Below are 18,257 nucleotides of genomic sequence, written 5' to 3' on the forward strand. Positions count from 1 at the left end.
TCTTACACATGTTGGATTTTTCAATACGCTAGGTAACAATCCTTTATCAATTGCTTAATTATTGATATTAATTAATTTGGAACTGCTCCTAAAATATTTTCCAAATTTTTTAAATATTTTTACATTTTGACCTTAGTTTCGATACAAGTAAAGAATTCCATTTATTCGTTGTCACTAATTTACACATGAGCTATCTTCTAATTGGATTATAATATTTCAGGCAGATAGATAGATAGATCTTGCTGCCTTTGCTATTCTATTGGTCCTGAAAACTCACCGAGCACGTGAGTGAACCTAGGGCTGGGCAAAGTTCGGTTAACGGAACGGAGAGTTTTGAAATTAACGGAAGAGTCGACCGTTAACGAAACGGCTAGAAAAAGTTGGGACGTGTCCAGCCCTAAGTGAATTGGATAATGAACGTGTGAAACTACTGTTTTTTCCAATTTAAATTGGTTGTTTTTTAGCCTTAACTTTTGTAAATGGACTAAATTATAAAAACAAACAATTTTAAATAAACTTGTGTATCTTCTAAAAAAAGGTTTTAACAATTAGTATTAAAATAATCAAGAATTGGATTTTATTGTAGAACATTTATTTTCAAAACTTTTACAATACATGGAATCATTTCATTATGAAAAACCGGGCTTTATTATACTTTAATCTGTAACAATAAATCATGACAATTTAGAAAAATCGAAAAAATTTAATACAGTCGTCATCGCATATATCAATACAATAAAGACACTTTTGATTTTAATTTTTGATTTCTACCTAGCTTTCAAAAACATGTATAAACATGGTAAAAAGACAATTTCTCAATTAACAGCTTTTCTTTGCTTATTTGCAGACTTGTAATTAGAAAAAACTTCAATAGAAAAGAACTCTTCATTGTTTTGATATAAACATGTATTTTTAAAAAAAATCAGCTTAAACCATTACAATTACACAAATTAAAAACAAATAAATTAGACACTTAAAAAAAATCTCTTGAATTTACTGAAAGATTATAAGAGCATTGTAATTTCTTGAAACTAAAATAAATAAAACAAAATAATTTCTGGAAATTACTCAAATCTTTTGAATAATTAAGATCTCTTCAGATAGAAATATATCTATAAATATTACAGAGATTTTTCAAAATTCCTTAATTTTACCTGAGAAAAATTTTACAACACTGATATCTTTTGAAATTTATAAAATCTCTTTAACAATCTTTATTTACACAGAAACCTTTAGAAAACACTAAAATATATAAAAATATTGAAATCTTCAAAAAAAATACTAAAATCTATTAAAAATACTGAAAACTCGTCCAGATCCAGAGATAATAAAAATCTCCTAAGATCATTATGATCTCTACAGATCACTAAAATCTCTTAAGCTCATGCTGAAAACGATGTCTTGAAATCATTGAGATCTGACCCGCTTACATCCATCCTTCCTCTCCTGGTTTCTAGAACAGGATTTACTCACTAACTTCCTAGAAATAGAACAGGATTTACTCACTAGCTTCCTAGAAATGGAACAGGATTTACTCACTAACTTGCTAGAAATAGAACAGGATTTACTCACTAACTTCCTAGAAATACAACAGGATTTACTCACTAACTTCCTTGAAATAGAACAGGATTTACTCACTAACTTCCTAGAAATAGATCAGGATTTGCTCACTAACTTCCTAGAAATAGAACAGGATTTGCTCACTAACTTCCTAAAAATACAACAGGATTTACTCACTAACTTCCTAGAAATACAACAGGATTTACTCACTAACTTCCTAGAAATAGAACAGGATTTACTTACTAACTTCCTAGAAATACAGCAGGATTTACTCACTAACTTCCTAGAAATAGAACAGGATTTACTTACTAACTTCCTAGAAATACAACAGGATTTACTCACTAACTTCCTAGAAATAGAACAGGATTTACTCACTAACTTCCTAGAAATACAACAGGATTTACTCACTAACTTCCTAGAAATAGAACAGGATTTACTCACTAACTTCCAAGATAAGAAATAGAAAATACAGTGTGACCCATAATATTGTGGAATAGGAAGACTCAAGTTATGATTTTAATAGTACCTCCTATAAACACGAAACACACCTATATCACTTAATTTGTTAAGCAATCGGTAAAACTCTGTGCTTGATAAAAAAAGTATTAAACAAATACGCAGGGTTTAATGTTGTCTTCCCATTCCACAGTTCTATGAATCTCACTGTATTAATCAAATTATTAATGGGATTCCACTTCACATGATGATGCATGTCTACTGCAAATGAATGAATGAATTAATGAATGAATATATATGGTGAATGACTGTATATTCCCACCCTGTATATCTGCTGGGTTGACCAGCCATGTCTACTACAGATGAATGAATGAATGAATATACCTAGTGAATGACTGTATATTCCCAGTCTGTATATCTGCTGGGTTGACCAGCCATGTCTACAACTGATGAATGAATGAATGAATGAATGAATGAATATACCTAGTGAATGACTGTATATTGCCAGCCTGTATATCTGCTGGGTTGACCAGCCATGTCTCCAAAAACAAGGTCAATCCTCGGACAAGATCTTCTACAATAAAAACTAAATTGGAAATTGTTTGAAACAGACAAATAACATTGGATTAGCAACATTTAAAAAAAAGCCATATATTTAAAGTATGGACATTGGAGGACATACGTCTATCTAATTTTCATAAAAGCGACAGTTACTTTCAAAATTTATTTTGCAATGTTAAAAATGTCGCCAAAAGTGTGTTGCAAAATTTTTGAAAATTTATCTTCTTTCAAATACTATTACTTTAAGGTAGGGTTTAAAGATCAATTCATGTAAGACGACATTTATTCAGAACTTCTGCTTTTATTTTACCTGGAATTGAAAGTTTACTCTCCCCAATACTAGACATACAAAATCTTGCAGTTTCAACTCCATTCCTGAAATTTTTAAAATTTGTAGCATTTTTTTCTAGCTTTTTTAATATTTGCATCTAGGGTGACCCACTAAACATGGGAATTAAGTGATAAGTTAAACATCGTTTATAATCTGCAGTATTTGTCTCGTGGTATAGCAAAGATCCACTTTATACTTTCCACAATCTTTTCTGTTATTGATGTCTCATTCCTCATTAAAGGGAGAGACCGGCTAGACATCGTAGTTAGCTGACAGTGCAGTATTGTAGAGAAAAACTTAAGGATTCATTTGATACCAGGGATTATTACCCGTCAGGACAAATGGAGGAAAATGTACGCTAGATTGTGACGTATGTATTTAGGTTAATCAACTACACTGATCATTGTTATTAGGTGCAGTACGTGGAAAAGGGATTTGAAAACAAACCAAAATTTCGCTGAGGGGGGGGGGGATTTTATTCATGGACTATTTCGGTTATAAAAAGAATTGTAACTTTTTCTTCGCCTTAATCATACATGATAAAATGGTAAATGAAGACAACATCTAATAAATATACAGTGCTCCCCAAAATAAAAGGGTAAGTATTGGCGACTTTTCAAAATATCTAGTGCTCCCCAAAATAATATGGAAAATGAAGACGACTTCTTATAACTATACAGTGCTCCCCACAAAAAATATAGTACAGTGCAACCCTTAATAAATAAGACATCGGAAGAATTTATCAGATGTCGTCTTGACAATTTTTCAATGAGTTTTTTACTATATTACGTAAATTTCAGTATTTGCGAAAATAAATAAATAGCCATGAATATGCGGAAACAGTTTTAAAGAGTTCCATATAATCATTTAATTAAAAAACCAAATATCTGCAACATTCCATTATCAGAAAGTGAAGAATACGACATTTGATAAATTCTTTCAATGTATTCGTTATTAAGAGTTTCACTGTAGGAATAGACCTTAAATATTAAGTGCTCTCCAAAATAAAGTGGAAAATAAAGACGACTTGTATTAAATAAACAGTGCTCCCCAAAATTGAATGGTAAAGATTGGTGGCTTTTGATTAATATACGGTAATAAAAGGGTGATGTGAAGACGACTTTTCTTTAATATGCAATCTATTTTTCAAGAAGCACTGTATATTTATGAAAAGTCATCATCACTTACCATATTATTTTGAGGAGCTCTGTATACTTATGAGCAGTCGTCTATGCTTACCATATCATTTTGGGGAGCACTGAATATTTCTGAGAAGTCGTCTATGCTTACCATATTATTTTGGGGAGCACTGTATATTTATGAGAAGTTGTCTTCATTTACCATTTTATCATGTATGATTAAGGTGAAGAAAAAGTTCTTTTTATAACCCAAATAGTCCATCAATAAAATTCCCCCCCCCCGCCCCTCCACCAAATTTTGGTTTATTTTCAAATCCCTTTTCCACGTACTGCACCTAATAACAATGATCAGTGTAGTTGATTAACCTAAATACACACGTCAGAATCTAGCGTACATTTTCCTCCATTTGTCCTGACGGGAATTATTAAATAAAAGCAAGTATTACAATATTTTAGTTTCTCAATAAAACACGAAACCTCTAGCTCTTTTTGATTGAAAGTTGATTAAATGAAACTGAATTAATTGTTGTTTAACAGCTTAAAGTTGTTATATAGATGGGATGGATTACAAGGATTTTCTGAATTAGATGGATTATAATATATTACCTGAGTTCAATTCTCTTGAGAAGAGATTTCCCGGTAAGTGAATACATGTACAGAGGATTTGGTAAACAGCTTTGCAGTACACTTTCAACTACAGTACGTATAGATTGTCCAGAACTGTTAACCTGTACAACAAAATAACATTATGTTAGTTATTTATAGCATTAAATTAGGTATTTCTAATGAAATATGTTTCCTCAATGTCCTCATTATTCAGTATCGTTGCGTTCTATTTTCCGATAAACATAAAACTGATTTCTCTGCATATGATGTATGGGTATCTAATGAATATGTTTTCTGATTTTATAACATTACTGATTTGTTTTTCCACAATCAGGATAATCAAGGTTTGATGAGATAGCAAGATAAATAAACATTTCTTTTGTGAGGCTTCGCACCCCCGTCCTAATCGCAAATTATTCACATATTTTAGAATTTCAACCATGATTTTATTCCACGCAAAACAATGAGCTCATTCTTGTCATGTTATATGCGTTTTTGAGCTACAAATAAAAATAATACAATTTTACATATGAAAAAAATTGTTTTTGCAAATGCAAATGACCTTTCTATTTTTCTCGTACAATCTTTAAATGATAATGTTGTACATCGGACATGCCACCACTTAATCAACGAAGGGTCATTTTTAAATCATTTAACAGTCCCTTTAAAACTAGAGATAGATTTACCTTCTCCATAGAAGAGATAATTGTCTCGAACTCTGAACTGCCCCGGAGTATAGTTCCAACATACTCTAAACCTTCTGATTCTCCAAAAACAAAATGTTCTTTCCGGAACCTTGGATCTGAACTCGGACAACCAGAACCAAACCGGAATTCGTTAACTTCAAACAAATCATTCGTTCTACAAAAACAAGTATATTTATGAAAAATGGCTAACACCGGAAATAAATTGGGATTATCTTGCTAATACGCAGCAATTTTTAGCAGATTTAACACTTTTTTTACGCAATTTTGGGGCACTTTTTTACTGGTAATTAAACAGTATTGTTTTCACTTATTTTTCCTAAAATTTAGCGGGAAAAAAAACAAATTTCTGCTATAAATCGTATGGTGTGCAACATTTGGTAATGTCAAATTGCATGAACATGCTCCAATTATATCACACAAACAAAAATGTTATCAAATCTTAAATTTGCACGCAATTTTTTCATTTCACTAAAGTTCATTTAATAAAATTTTAGATCTTTTAGGTTCTACCTGAAAACTTGTTTGTACTTGTTCTTCCTGGTTTCCCGCTGAATTCTACTAGGCTTAGCAGGCTGCTCAATTTCCTGCTGCTGTTGCTGCTCTTGGTTCTTGGCTAAAAGCAGTTTTCGAAGTAGTTCGTCACGCCACGGGGTCAAAGCCTTTAGATCAGCATAGCTAAAGGTTTCACTGTTCTGAACAGAATTACAAATCAAATTCAAATTAACAAAATAAAGATGTATTTAAGTCTAAGGATGAAAATCAAAGTTCAAATTAATTATAAAGTTAAAGATAACTAATTACAAATAAAATATAGAAAATCAAAGTCAAGATCAATATTTAAGACAAAATTAAGATTTAATAATGATGAAGCAGGAGAACATTAATTATAAGGTAAAATAAAAAACTCAATGTAAAATGAACAAGTCTTATACTTGAGGAAAAGTTGAGCATCTTTTAATGAATCTCATGCTTACTTTTACAAAAGTTTAAAAGTAAAACAATTTCAAAAATAAATTCCGCATTTGTTCTTTGTCAAAGAAAGTGTTTAAGAAAGTTGATTGGTTCTGAATAAACGTGCATTTTTTAATTATCTATGATGAATGATAACATTTTCTTTTGGCACCTGATTCTTAAGCAATTGATAATATTGGAATCCAATTTAGTTTTTTTTATTCCAATTAATCTATTTTGGAAGAATTGCAAATATACTTTGTTAAAAAACTGTGCTAATAACGATTGCAAAACAGACCCTTTTAAACATTGTTATAAAAAACCTTAATATTTCATTTATTTTTCAGGAAATGAGACAAATATAAGATAAGACATTTTCTTTAAAAAATTATCGTTTTTAAAATTACTAGTAAAAATCCAGTTTTTAATGATATTTACAGTATTTTTTTGTAAGGAAATTGCATTTTGGCGATTGGTTGGTATTAGATGGTATAAATTCTGTGCAAAAGGTTATTTATTATTATAACCCATTGAACCTCACAAATAAAGTCCAATATCCCACTTATTGGAATATATTACAAAAATAAGAAAGAAGGTGGATACTCGTTTTAACGAACATTACTCTGATCTGGTTTTTGCTTAACTTTTGTTGTACAATATATTATACATTTCTTGTCTGTTGCTTGTTTTTTGTTTTGTTTGCATCCAATAAACTTTAGAACGGCTGAGCTGGTTTTTTTGTGGCACCTCAAATGACCCCAGGGAAGGTTTATGAATGGTCAGAGTTTAAAAGTGTGCCTGAATATAAGTCTACAAAAAAATATAAATCTATGAAATTCGTTTAACTTGTTTGATAAGTTAAAGATAAAAGATAAGATAAAATGGCAGATGAGGAAAAATTCAAAATTCAAACCGAAAATTAGCGTCCTGGAAGTCTGGCGTAATAAGTAACCCCTTCAGAAATGCACTTTAAATCCAAATCCTCGCAAAAATGTTCATATACAATTTTTCCAAGACAAGCCCAGATTTGAAGATTTTAGAGCTTAATCGCTCCCCCCCCCCCCATTGTTAATGACTTAATGTTAGTTACCTTCATTGATGTTGGAGGAATTACTATGTTCTCATGTTCAACTTTAAATTCTGCTCCTTGGTCTTGAATTTGCTTTATAACAGTGTTGTCTTGGATTCTGTCGTCTTCCTTAGAGGTGTGTTGAGATAGTTGAGACAAGTGCGGCATGTGTGCAGTATCTCCACCTGAACGTATACCTGAGTCTTTTGAATCCCAATAAGAGTTAATTGGTAGTTGATTGGGATTATGTAAGTTTGTGTTGTCAGTTGGGTTGGTATCTGACTCCGGACTTGATGGAGAAAGAGAGGGAGAGGACAACGATGAGACCGGCGAAGGTGATGATATGGATTTGGAGTAGGGTGGCGAAGGATGAGATGCATATTGATGATTTGGGAGTACATGTTGGTAATATCCGGAGGACTGGGTGAGTGGGTATGAAAGGAAGAGAGGGGAAGAAGGGTTTGAACCGGAAAGTGTATTAGGTTGTGTAGAGGAATGGTTCGGTGTAACTGAAAATGAATATGATGGTGGAGGTAAACATGGATGTGACATTGATGATGATGGTATTGGATTTGAGGCTAATGTATGGAATTGATTGGACGGGGAGGATGGAAACGGAATGTAAAAGGTATGAGTTGGCAAGTAATTTGATGGAGTTGAGGGTGGAGATAATATCGGCATATTTGTAGAGTATATATTGGGAGATGGATGGCATCGATCATTTGATTCCGGATGGTAAAAATCAATAGTTTCCGTTTTACCAAAGCGGAAGCTGCCATGAGACCCAAAGAATCTTTTTGGTTCGGTCTGAACCGGCTGTGCACTATTCATAGCATATAATTCCAGGTTTTTGTACACCTCTTGGCCTTCTCTTCTGTGTTCAGAAAATATATCAAGTGGGCCGATACTGTTCATTGTTTTTAGGAACTTTTTAAACTTGAGGTTTGGTTGATCCTACTACAAAGAATTCATGTTGTAGATTCTGATAAAAAGCTTTCTCCTAACACTGGTTTCTCCTAAATAAATCAAATTACAGCACAATGAAAAAAGGTGGAAACAATTAAAGGGACTGTGAGTATCATTATACAAGTGACCCTCCATGAAAAGATGACAATGCCTGATTCAAAAATTAAAAACTCTATTTGAAAATGATGTGGAAGAAAATTTAGTTTGTCTAGGTATAAACTATTTACTTCTAATTATTCCTGTATGTTTTCCTGTAGTAGAAATGCGCAATAGTAGAGAAACAATTGAAATAAATATTTTTTGAATTAGCATTGATATATAAGAAATGCTTAATCAGGCAAAGCTTTAAAGGGTACCGTAAAGTGAATCGGGCATTGCCATCTTAGCATGTAGGGTCACTTGAAATTACGCTTACAATCCCTCCAATGCATTGTACCCAATATAAAACTAAGGAATTGAGTTTTAACCACACATTTGAATGTTCTAATTCCTAAGTCTTTGCAACCCGATGGTGCAAAACTTTGATTTTTCAAACTACGACTGTTATAATAACAGATATAACAGAATTCATATTTTGAAATATCTAAGATCTGCGACATCGGGTCACAAAGATATAGGGGTTATAAAATCGGAGTTTATGGCAAAAACTCAATTCCTTTGCAGTAAACGGACCCAAGATATTATAGAATTTAGTTGACAGTGAACTAGGTCCAGGGTGTTTAATATTTACCACAAAAAGAATTGTTAAGGTTGAACATCAGCAGAGGTAAAAAGTACAAACTAGGGCCCCCTAGGTCAGCCCCCCTGGTTCAGTAAAAATTGAATTTAGAGGGGGGGGGGGTTCAGGCCCCAAGGGTGTTGAGCCCCCCCCCCCTGCTCCTGGCAAGACAAAAAATAAGTCCCCCTTAAATGTCTAGACAAATTCATAAATGCACGCTTACAAGAAATTATAATTGTGTCACTGTGTGTGAGAGTTAAAAAATCAACCATAGACAGTTTCATCTTTCAATCATATTAATATCTGGTGGTAAAAAAAAATAATACATTAGCCAGGGTTTTACAAAGTCACAAAAAGAATATTTTAAATTAAAATTTTGAAGTCGTCCAACATGGGAAACTTAATCTGGGACTGCAAACGAAAGCATTTAAATCTGAATTTTTTTAATTAATGAAGTGAAAAAAAAAAATTTGTTGAGATTGTGTTTTTAAAAGAAGCTTTAAATGCTGCAATTTCAGATTTCCTAATTGCCGTAATTTTCCTAAGTTACTCAGCCTCATTCACAACGGAAGCTTCAAAACTACGTTTCTTTCATAAAATACTAAGAACAAGAACATTTTTATCAGCCACCTTAATTTATACTAACTCAAGTTTTTATATACAAAAATGTAATATAAACTTGCTTGAAGCAAAATTTCATGGATTTTATATCAATATTTTAAATTTTGAAATGTGTTTTTCAAGTTTTTTTGTTGTCTCTTATTCTGATTTCTCTTTGTATTGTTTTAAATTAATTATTTAGAAATAATTTTAAGACTATAGTTTCTCTTCAAAAGTGAATTGTATACAATTAGCAGAATCTAAATTTTAAAAATCAGATGAAGGTTTCCAGGGTACCGTTGTGAATAGGGCAGCGCTACCTTTGCATGGAGGGTCAATATAAATTTTGCATAAAATCCCTTTAAGTTGTAGTATTATTATAATTTTTGGACTCACCTTAATGTTAAAGAGCTGCAGTTGAAGCAGAAATGATATTTGAATTTCAACTATTTGACTTGATTTTGATTTATTTAAAGTTTATAAGTGAAACCACTATTTCACCAATGCATTCTATACCACTGAAGAACTGACCCACAACTGTGAAAATTCACTTCCTTGGTCGCCGGTCAAATTATGTATGTCTCATATCCTCATAAACTGCGACCAATAAAACGCTCCGCCCATCATCTCCTGCCCCGCCTCCCATGTCCCGCTCCCTTTCTCTCTGTATAAAAATATATTTAAGTCCTTGGTTCCCAGGATTCAAAAATACTTTGTCGGTATTTTCCATAATAATAAAGTAAAGTAAAAAAGTAAAAAAATTGTTTATTTATGAAATATAAAACAGACATACAAAATTAAGTGTTTCAGAAAATAATTAAAAATCTCTAAAAGTAGAGGTTGTGGGAATATTTCCCACATATTATTTATATTACTATTTACAGTATTTGAAAAATGTTATTAATGATATAATAATTATAACAAGATTGAGAATAATCGAAATAATAATAATAATAGTAATAATCATAATAATAAAAAAATAATAATGCTAATAATTATAATTTAAATAAATAATGAAAATAATAATAAAAATTATGAATATAATAGTAATAGTAAGAATTATATTAATATAATAATATGACATTTGTTGTGCATGAATGTAAAGCCAAGCGTGCTTTTTTACGTTAGAGTTTTGTGACAATCTTTTTATAAGGATTCCAATTGATCATGTTTGTCCTGGGTTGTTTTAAAAAGGATAAACGTGATTAACTCCAATACAGCCTTAATAGATTCGCCCATGCTTTACCGATTAATCAAATCTGTCCCGGATTACTCAAAGAAGGATTCCAATGGATCAGCTCCACCTTCGACTAACCAAGAAAGGATTCAGACCCATGATCCATGGATTTCTCCAAAAATAGTTCAAATTGATCATCTCAGCCCCAGATTGCACACTTATATATATTTGATCATCATCTTGCCGCAGATTAATCAAAAAAAGGGATTCATTCATATTTTTTTTCATATTTTTATTCAACTACAAAGCACGAGATAATACAAATAAAAAATCACAATTTACTATGTAGTTTGGACCCGCCTAACCAGAGTAGGTTGTTTTAATTGGTTGGCCCACTATAAACGAATGAGAATTGCAGANGGAGAGGAGAAACCAGTATATACACAAGGTCGGAGAGGAGAAACCATTATATAAACAGTGTCGGAGAGGAGAAACCAGTATATACACAGTGTCGGAGAGGAGAAACCAGTATATACACAGGGTCGAAAAGGAGAAACCAGTATATAAACAGGGTCGAAGAGGAGAAACCAGTATATACACAGTGTCGGAGAGGAGAAACCAGAATATACACAGGGTCGGAGAGGAGAAACCAGTATAGAAACAGTGTCGGAGAAGAGACCTCAGTATATACACAGTGTCGGAGTAGGGAGGAGCAAATCCTTCCAATATCCCCTCGTTCTAGACATTATACACAGATGTATAAAATTGAATTTGCATATAATTAGATCAAAAGAAAATCATAATTGATTTTTAAACATGTGACCTTAATTAGACAAGGAACAGTCTAAAGTTGAAATTAGGAAGAAAGCAAAACATTTCTTTATTTTGTTCTTTTACATATTTTACTTGGTTAGTATTATTAAAATAATAATATATAAAAAGACCAGAGTGGCTTTACCCCTATCTTATGTGGGTTTTTAGAAACGCATCTCATTGAAACTTTAGAATTAAATTTTTAATAAGGAGGTGTTTTAACTTTAACTCACAAAAAGGTTAGAAACAGATAAAGTATAATACTTTCTCGACTGTTTTAAATAGGCATAGAAGCGATNGGGGGGGGGCAAGAGAACTATAGTCAACCTTGAAATCCGACATCTTTTAAAATTTGCTTCAATTTTAATTGAATGACTCTGATTTTTTTTTAATTACTTTGACAAAGTTTTAAATACTTTTATTTTGTTGAAATAGTATTTAACAGTTTTTGATCTAGTCTTTTTTCAATAATTAACTGTAAATATTTAAAAAACTCATATAAAACTGTGGAATAGGTCTAGGAGGACGACTTTTAGTTGAAAGTCAATTGTTATTCTAAATAGTTCAATAAACATGAAAAACTGCAAATAGTCAGTGAATAGGTTGCTATTTGTAATCATAAAACTATTTTCTTTTCAAAAGCACCTAATCTACAATAATAGGTTCAAAGGTTGATTACATGCCGTCTGTCTGTTCAACAAGTTTTTGGGTCTCACCATGTATATTTCTAAATAGTATCTGTTTCCTGTGAACTTGCAGTAAATTCCAAGACAAGTTTTATGATTATGATATTTTTGTTTTTAACAGATAAATTCAATCCTTGAAAATCTCCGTCTGTTCAGTTTATTTGGATAAATATAATAAAGGACTGTTTTTATAAAAGCAAAGGTATGTACGTACCTCATCAAATATGATTTAAATTTACTCTCACAATATCTGTATTCTTTCTTTATGTCGGAGAAAAATACCATTTTCGTAACATTTTTTAGGATTATTTCTATTTTTATATTTTTATCTAAGACAGCCCAAGTTTTCTGACACTCTTTGTATGCTTTTTACTTTCTCAAAACTTCATCTCTATTTTTTGACCCACAGTTGAAGGATTTTGGTAATTTTTGGGAAGCCTCTGCCAAAACCACAAATTAGAAATAGGGTTTCCAAAAATTAATAAAAATAGTAAACTAAATAAACATAAACTGTTTATAATTTAACCCCCCCCCCCCTTAATTTCTCTTCAAACTGTAAACTAACCCAAGTCAATCAAAGTTTGATTTTCTAAATATTGAATTTATATTGAAATTATTAATTTCAATTTAGTGAGGAGATTAAGGACGTTTCAACAGAAAAGTTTTAATTGATATGTTTTCCATCAGCCATTTTTCTTTTAGTTTCTTTCCATCAACCATATTTCTTTCAGTTTATATCCATCAGCCATTTTTCTTTTAGTTTATTTCCATCAACCATTTTTCTTTTAGTTTATTTCCATCAACCATATTTCTTTCAGTTTCCATCAGCCATATTTCTTTTAGTTTATTTCCATCAGCCATATTTCTTTTAGTTTATTTCCATCAGCCATATTTCTTTTAGTTTATTTCCATCAGCCATATTTCTTTTAGTTTATTTCCATCAGCCATATTTCTTTTAGTTTATTTCCATCAGCCATATTTCTTTTAGTTTATTTCCATCAGCCATATTTCTTTTAGTTTATTTCCATCAGCCATATTTCTTTTAGTTTATTTCCATCAGCCATATTTCTTTTAGTTTATTTCCATCAGCCATATTTCTTTTAGTTTATTTCCATCAGCCATATTTCTTTTAGTTTATTTCCATCAGCCATATTTCTTTTAGTTTATTTCCTTCAGCCATATTTCTTTTAGTTTATTTCCATCACCCATATTTCTTTTTGTTTAATTCAAACCTTAAAATTGAAAACGTTTCACAAAAAATGAAATGAAAGTAAATGCCCGATTCACAACGGTGCACTTAAAAATCTAGATCAGAACAACAATACGAACAAATTAAAGTTCTTTTTTAAAACACGTTTTTCCATCTTAAATTAGGCCCCCATCTTAAAACATGTATTCCCATCTTAAAACATGTTTTTCCATTTTTAAACATGTTTTTCCATCTTAAAACATGTTTTTCCATCTGAAAATATGTTTTTCCATTTTAAAACATGTTTTTCTATCTTAAAACATGTTATTCCCATCTTAAAACATGTTTTTCCATTTTTAAACATGTTTTTCCATCTTAAAATATGTTTTTCCATCTTAAAATATGTTTTTCCATTTTAAAACATGTTTTTCCATTTTAAAACATGTTTTTCTATCTTAAAACATGTTATTCCCATCTTAAAACATGTTTTTCCATTTTTAAACATGTTTTTCCATCTTAAAATATGTTTTTCCATCTTAAAATATGTTTTTCCATTTTAAAACATGTTTTTCCATCTTAAAACATGTTTTTCCATCTTAAAACATGTTTTTCCATCTTAAAACATGTTTTTCCATCTTAAAATATGTTTTTCCATTTTAAAACATGTTTTTCTATCTTAATGAATGTTTTTCCATCTTAAAATATGTTTTTTTTTATCTTGAAACGGGTTTTTCCATCTTATAACATGTTTTTTTTTATCTTAAAACATGGTTTTTTACTGGAGAACATCCTCAAGCCACTTTTCAGAAACCGCAAATCAAAATAATACATTTATCAATGGAAAAACAAAGATATTTTTTTTCATTCCGTTTCAAGGGTACTGTTGTGAATCGTGCATTCGCCTCTTTTTTATGGAATTTTTCATTAAATTACGTTTAAAGAACTTATGAACCCTATCTTTACTGGGGTTTTGGGGTAATGTATTTACAGTATACAAAAAAAAATACGGGGGGGGGTTCAATTAACCCCCTTCCCCCCAGCTGGAATAGGGTTAAGCAACACAATTTGTTTCCGTTTAAAAAACAAAGCCCAACATAACTACAATTCATAACACAGACTTAAACATTTACAAATAACATTAATAAATAACTTTTAAAATTTTCTTCTCTTGTTTTTTTTTCTCTACGATTTCATTTTCTCGTAAACAAATTTAATAAGAAATCCCAGAAGTTTTTTGTTGGAATTTTTTTTTGAAAAGAAATAATTTCAAATTTTCTTTGCACCCCACGGCCTCCCATGAGTGTCCACAAAAAATTTCAGCCCAATTGGTTGCCTATAGCCAGCCATTTGGCTGGCTATAGGCAACATTTATATATACGAATGTCTTGTTTTATTATATAGATAAATTTGCAATCTAACCAATCCAACTTTAGCTGATTTTACTAGTCCTTTAAAATTTATATTTTTAATCTTTTTAAATCTAAAATTTAAAAAAAACTTCTGAAGAATTTGAGGAATTTATAAAATATGTTTTAACCTTTAAACTTGCAAACTTACAATGCTAGACACTTGTTAAAAAAACTTTAAATTTTTTGAAAATTTTTCTTTTGTGTCTTATTTACAATTTTTTAGAAACAATGTTGTTACGCAATGCTGCATTATCATTTCTTATTCTACTATTTTTAACATCCTATAGCTTTTCTTCCCCTGCTTTAAACAGGTGAGAGACTTCTGGCGCTTCGTTTTGATAAAACTATTTAAAAAAAAACCATTTTGATTTTATGCTTGATTGCTGGATTACTTATTATTATAATTAATTATATATAATTAATTTACTGATTGATGAATTGAATGATTGAATACATAATTGCTTGGTTGTTTGATTGATTAATTGCTTAAATAATTTGTTGATTGTTTGCTTGATTGATAAATTAAGTAAACAATTAATTTAGACCTTGATTGATTGACTGATTGATGGATTGATTGATTGAATACATAATTGCTTGGTTGTTTGATTAATTAATTGATCAATTAAGTTAATGATTGTTTGCTTGATTGTTAAATTAAGTAAACAATTAATTTAGACCTTGATTGATTGACTGATTGTTGGATTGATCGGTTAAGTAATTGATTAAACAATTAATTGATGGATCGATTGTCTGATTGATTGATTTATTTGACTTTGTATTTGATTGATTGATTTCAGAACGGAAGAAGAAGACGACTACGATGGCTTAATCCCTGATTTATACAGTATAGACTTTATACAGTCCTTGGAGCCTCATTTCGAAACGTAAAATTCAACTTTCACAAAAATTCGCAAATACATGTTCTAATAAATATTTTTTTTGTCTTTCCTATTTAAGCTATTACTATCAATAAAGATTTGAAGATGAAAGATATGGATGATTGAATTTTTGAAGAAAAAAAAATCTTTCAACTTTAAAGAAGCACCTTTTCATATTTTGACTGAATAATATAATTTTAAGTAAAATTGTGGATTGAAATAGTTTTTACAAATTATTTCAAGAACTTCTGTAATGCATGTTATAATATGTCACATTATCCCAGGAAACCAATTTGCTCATGTTTAAAACATCATTTGGCATTAATTTAGAAATATATTGGTACAAAACAAGATGATGAATTATTAAACTATTTAACATTAATTTAGAAATATATTGGTACAAAACAAGATGATGAATTATTAAACTATTTAGCATTAAATTATTTAACTTTTGTAAGGTTTTAAACGTTAATGCTTGATAAGGAAATGTAAACTGTACATGATCATACAAAAAATATTATCTTTAACCGAAAATTATTGTGTTCAGCTGGGTCAAGTTAAAGATTTATCTACAGTGGTAGGCGATAATATCAATACAATAAAGACGACTTTCGAATACAAGTTTGATGTAAATTAAGCTGTTAAACATGGATACACAAAACATAGAAGTCAAGAGAATTTATCGAGTAAAAAGCTTCTCTTTGATTACTTGTAAACTTGTAATTCAAAAAAAGCTTGTTAGCAACCAAAACTTAAATAAAAAAGTCGTCTTCAATTGTAGTTTCAAATAATCCTTTATTGAGTGGAATGTAGGATTCAAAACGACACCAGAAACCCTTTGTCTGATCGAGTATAAATAACTAATTTGTTTTTAAGACTGTTTAATTTTATGTGTGGATTTTTGGGTTTCCACGAAATGACCATATTTTTTGCGCAAGATTTGTGTAATTTTCGCGCATATTTTCATATTGCAAACTTAGCGCATCTTTTGAAATTGCACATGAAGCAAAAGAAGTTTTTTTTGCGCCATTTTTTCTTTGCAAAATTTGCGGAAAACCGAAAGTATTGCGCAAAACGTAATTTTTTACGCCAAAAAGGGTATTAAGTATTATTGAGCAAAATTTAGAGTTTCAGACAAGTTTCAGCGCAGATCAAACAGATAAAAAAATACAAACAAACAAAATTATGATAATGCTACTCTGAACTAGTTACTTTTGGTTACAAAAACTGCACGTTAAGGGACAATGCTATCTTATAGATAACTAATTTGCACACACAATTTGGTAACTCACAATTTGGTAACTCACAATTTGGTAATTCACAATTCGGTGATTCATAATTTGATAACTGACAATTTGGTAATTCACAATTTGGTAATTCACAATTTAGTAATTGGTAGCTCACAATTTTGTAACTCACAACTTTGTGACTCACTATATTTGGTAACTCACAATTTGGTAACTCACATAGGTAACCCACAATTTGGTAATTGGTAGCTCACAATTTGGTAACTTACAATTTATTCAGTCACAATTTTTGGTAACTAATTATGAATGGTAACCTTACAATGGACACATTTAAAATTTTAGTAAGCAATTTGGTATCTAACATTTGTGTAATATGACATTTTAGTACTGTAGAAGGCGATTATACCAATATAATGAAGACGACTTTTTGTTTGATTTTAAATTGTTAACAAGCTTTTTCCGAATGAAAGGTTTCAAAGTAATTAAAGAGAAGCTTTTGAATTGAAAGCTTCTCTTTGTTTCCATGTTTTATGTATTCATGCTGCTTGAAAACTTTATTTAAATGACAATAAAAATCGAAAGTCGTCTTCCTTATATTAATATAATCGCCTACCACCATATTTAAAATGTTAGATACTTTCCCAAAGGCTTTTTCCCAAGCGGCAATTTCCCAAGGGTATTATACCAAGTGGAAACTTCCCAACTTTGCAATTTCCCAAGCGGCAACTTACCAAGTATGTCCTAGCCGCATCGCTCGGCCATTTGCCCGCTCTAGCTCCAGTGCTCGACCCCTTAACTTGTCCTAGCCATAGCGCTTGGACCCTTATGCAGCTTGTGGCGCCTCAGAAGGTCTAACCTAACCTTTCGGACGTTGCCTCTTGGGAAATTGTACATTTGGGAAATTGCCACGTTTGAAATTGTCACTTGAGAAGTCGCTCTTTAGGAAAACGCCTTTGGTAAATGCCTTTGGAATGCTTGATTCCGTATTTAACAATGTGTTGGAACCTGACAATTTGAAGCAGATCACTTTTTATTAGAAAAATATCAATGAAACTAAATATTCAACGGTTTATTACTGAAAAGATTAAACACAAGTTTCAACATTAAATTATTTATTTTTCATAAAACATAAATATTTTTTAAACTATTAACATATATTGCCATGATTTTATGCATCAAAATAATGTTTAAAAC

At 30.8% G+C, this 18,257-nt stretch overlaps 1 protein-coding gene and 1 long non-coding RNA gene across 3 annotated transcripts; one reads left to right on the plus strand and one right to left on the minus strand.

Moving 5' to 3' along the window:
* Positions 1 to 1,199: 1,199 nt before the first annotated feature.
* LOC111716365 (uncharacterized) lies at positions 1,200 to 10,215 on the minus strand. 2 transcript variants are annotated; one of them, XM_023491809.1, is made up of 8 exons: positions 10,061 to 10,213; positions 7,402 to 8,396; positions 5,871 to 6,052; positions 5,340 to 5,514; positions 4,654 to 4,775; positions 2,888 to 2,952; positions 2,500 to 2,590; positions 1,200 to 1,480 (listed from the first exon to the last, which is right to left on the minus strand). In XM_023491809.1, exons 2-8 carry the CDS (start codon positions 8,293 to 8,295, stop codon positions 1,408 to 1,410), a joined length of 1,602 nt encoding a protein of 533 aa, XP_023347577.1. In that variant the 5' UTR covers positions 8,296 to 8,396; positions 10,061 to 10,213; the 3' UTR covers positions 1,200 to 1,407. The 2 variants fall into 2 exon arrangements, with proteins under 2 accessions (XP_023347577.1, XP_023347576.1); XM_023491808.1 differs by lacking the exon at positions 1,200 to 1,480 and adding an exon at positions 1,642 to 1,975 and having other exon boundaries at positions 10,061 to 10,215.
* A 4,942-nt stretch (positions 10,216 to 15,157) lies between these two features.
* On the plus strand, positions 15,158 to 15,871 carry LOC111716364 (uncharacterized). Its single transcript, XR_002768468.1, has 2 exons — positions 15,158 to 15,249; positions 15,736 to 15,871. It is a non-coding gene; the product is annotated as an uncharacterized LOC111716364 (long non-coding RNA).
* Positions 15,872 to 18,257: the final 2,386 nt, after the last annotated feature.

This window comes from Eurytemora carolleeae, unplaced genomic scaffold, assembly GCF_000591075.1.
Source record: "Eurytemora carolleeae unplaced genomic scaffold, Eaff_2.0 scaffold857, whole genome shotgun sequence".
In the NCBI taxonomy this organism is placed as follows: Eukaryota; Metazoa; Arthropoda; class Copepoda; order Calanoida; family Temoridae; genus Eurytemora; species Eurytemora carolleeae.

Excerpts from the sequence above, each read along its gene's own strand:
- LOC111716365 (XM_023491808.1), bottom strand. The coding sequence starts at position 8,295 with ATGAACAGTATCGGCCCACTTGATATATTTTCTGAACACAGAAGAGAA. Across the intron at positions 2,591-2,887 it reads GAGTAAACTTTCAATTCCAG|AAGATCTTGTCCGAGGATTG; the intron begins GTAAAATAAAAG and ends TTTTTATTGTAG. Across the intron at positions 1,976-2,499 it reads AATATACAGTCATTCACTAG|GAAGTTAGTGAGTAAATCCT; the intron begins GTATATTCATTC and ends TTCTATTTCTAG.